The sequence below is a fragment of the Pollicipes pollicipes genome, unplaced genomic scaffold, assembly GCF_011947565.3.
Source record: "Pollicipes pollicipes isolate AB1234 unplaced genomic scaffold, Ppol_2.1 Scaffold_4740;HRSCAF=5597_pilon_pilon_pilon, whole genome shotgun sequence".
In the NCBI taxonomy this organism is placed as follows: domain Eukaryota; kingdom Metazoa; phylum Arthropoda; class Thecostraca; order Pollicipedomorpha; family Pollicipedidae; genus Pollicipes; species Pollicipes pollicipes.
Window position 1 is genome coordinate 26,221,772 of NW_023596545.1, and position 1,576 is coordinate 26,223,347.

Genomic DNA, 1,576 nt, shown 5'->3' on the forward strand with positions numbered 1-1,576 from the left:
CCTGTTCTTGCCGTACCTTACTTTATGTTTTGAAAAATTGACGTTTCTCGGGCAGGCTTAAGCCAAAAAATAAGTTGTGCTTTTTCGCCAGAGCATCACCAACCGAATGATTTGTGTTCAACTTGAGCCCTGTTTATTTTCAAAAGTCACGGGTTGCACGGTTATCTTGACTTTCAGTTTTTCACAAAACAGGGCGTGAGTCGATGGTGTATGGTTCTATTTACATTACTCTTCTTCACTCAGCGAGGAACAGACGCTGCACCTCCCTCTCGTGTTTTGTTCTCTTACCGCCCTCTGGCAGCGTCATGCAACTTTGTGACTTTCACGCAATTCGCACACGTGTGTCCAAATTTTAAAGAAACTGGTCACGCAGAAGCTGTTTCATGCTTTCGCTTTTGATAGGCTATCAGTTGCGCCATGTGAGTAAGGTGTGAAAAAGGTTGCTGGTTCATTCAGACAGCCATATACATGTACACGAAGGCTATGTCCATAAATGTTCTGGTGGAGTCGCACTCAGGTACTGAAAAATGGAGGGCACACTGGTGCATCATCCGTGAATTTTCGCGCATGTTGCCAGTGCACACTGGGATGGTGCCCGTGATGCACGTGTTGCGTTCAGAACAAACACCAGTTTGTCGGGTCTGGTGACCATCTGCTTTGCGTGAACTTAAGGGAATGCGGGCGAGTACAGAGGACGGTTTACGGCTTATGCGGTTTTGGGTGAAACACAGATGGACAACCAGCAATGCATTCATATGCATAAATTACGTTTAATATGCATCAAAAATATTTGGCAGAAGCACACCGTGTTACTCAAACATGGGTGAACGAAGTGACAGGTTGACAACGGAAAGTGACGTTAAGGGTGCCTTCTTCACGTGGCTTACCTAGGTGTCCCCGGTGCGGTATCTAAACCACCACAAATGGATCTACCAAAGTCTACCACATCAAAGGTCTTTAATCTTTCTAGCGCTCAAAACGAGCAAATGACACAAATTGGTGATGCAAAAATGCTTCTTTCCCCACCCTGTTGTCACCCCGATCTGAATTTCAGCTTTTAGATTCATGTGTATGAAAGGCATTTTCTTTCCAAGTCGATCTGAGTTTCTAGCATATAAATACTTCTAAACATTAGCGCTGTCTTGAGAATATTGACCTTGGAAAGAATATTTACGTTCGGGTGCGTTTCTCGACCTTTTTAATTTTGCACTTCAGGAGTGTTTAAATGAAGATCCTGTTCGTTCAAGTTAAGTGGCGTTTGTTCCACCAAAATTCGATGGGCGGTTCTCGAGACCTCTGGGGGGAGGGAATCTACCCCTCTCCGAAGATTAACGTAAATGCCACAGCCCACTGTGACTGCGGGGATGCACAACCTTCAAAAAGGCATGCTTTTAAAGAACCTGATCAGTTGTTTTATCACTGGTGATAGTTAACCACAATGTGCGTTCATTTGAAGCCAAGAATTGGCATATCTGCATACATCGTGCCGTCTTGAATCACGAAAGGCCTCAGCGCATGGTCGCAGCGTCGACAAAAAAGCTGTCGATATATATTATAACATGAAGTATCCTAAATG

General features: G+C 44.4%; 1 protein-coding gene across 1 annotated transcript in view; it reads left to right on the forward strand.

The window, feature by feature from the left end:
* Nucleotides 1-675: 675 nt before the first annotated feature.
* LOC119098119 (cuticle protein 7-like) overlaps nt 676-1,576 on the forward strand; it is a 2,489-nt gene continuing 1,588 nt past the window's right edge. The window contains exon 1 of the mRNA XM_037221047.1: nt 676-681. Coding sequence (XP_037076942.1) covers nt 676-681 — 6 coding nt within the window. The remainder of the gene's footprint in view (nt 682-1,576) is intronic.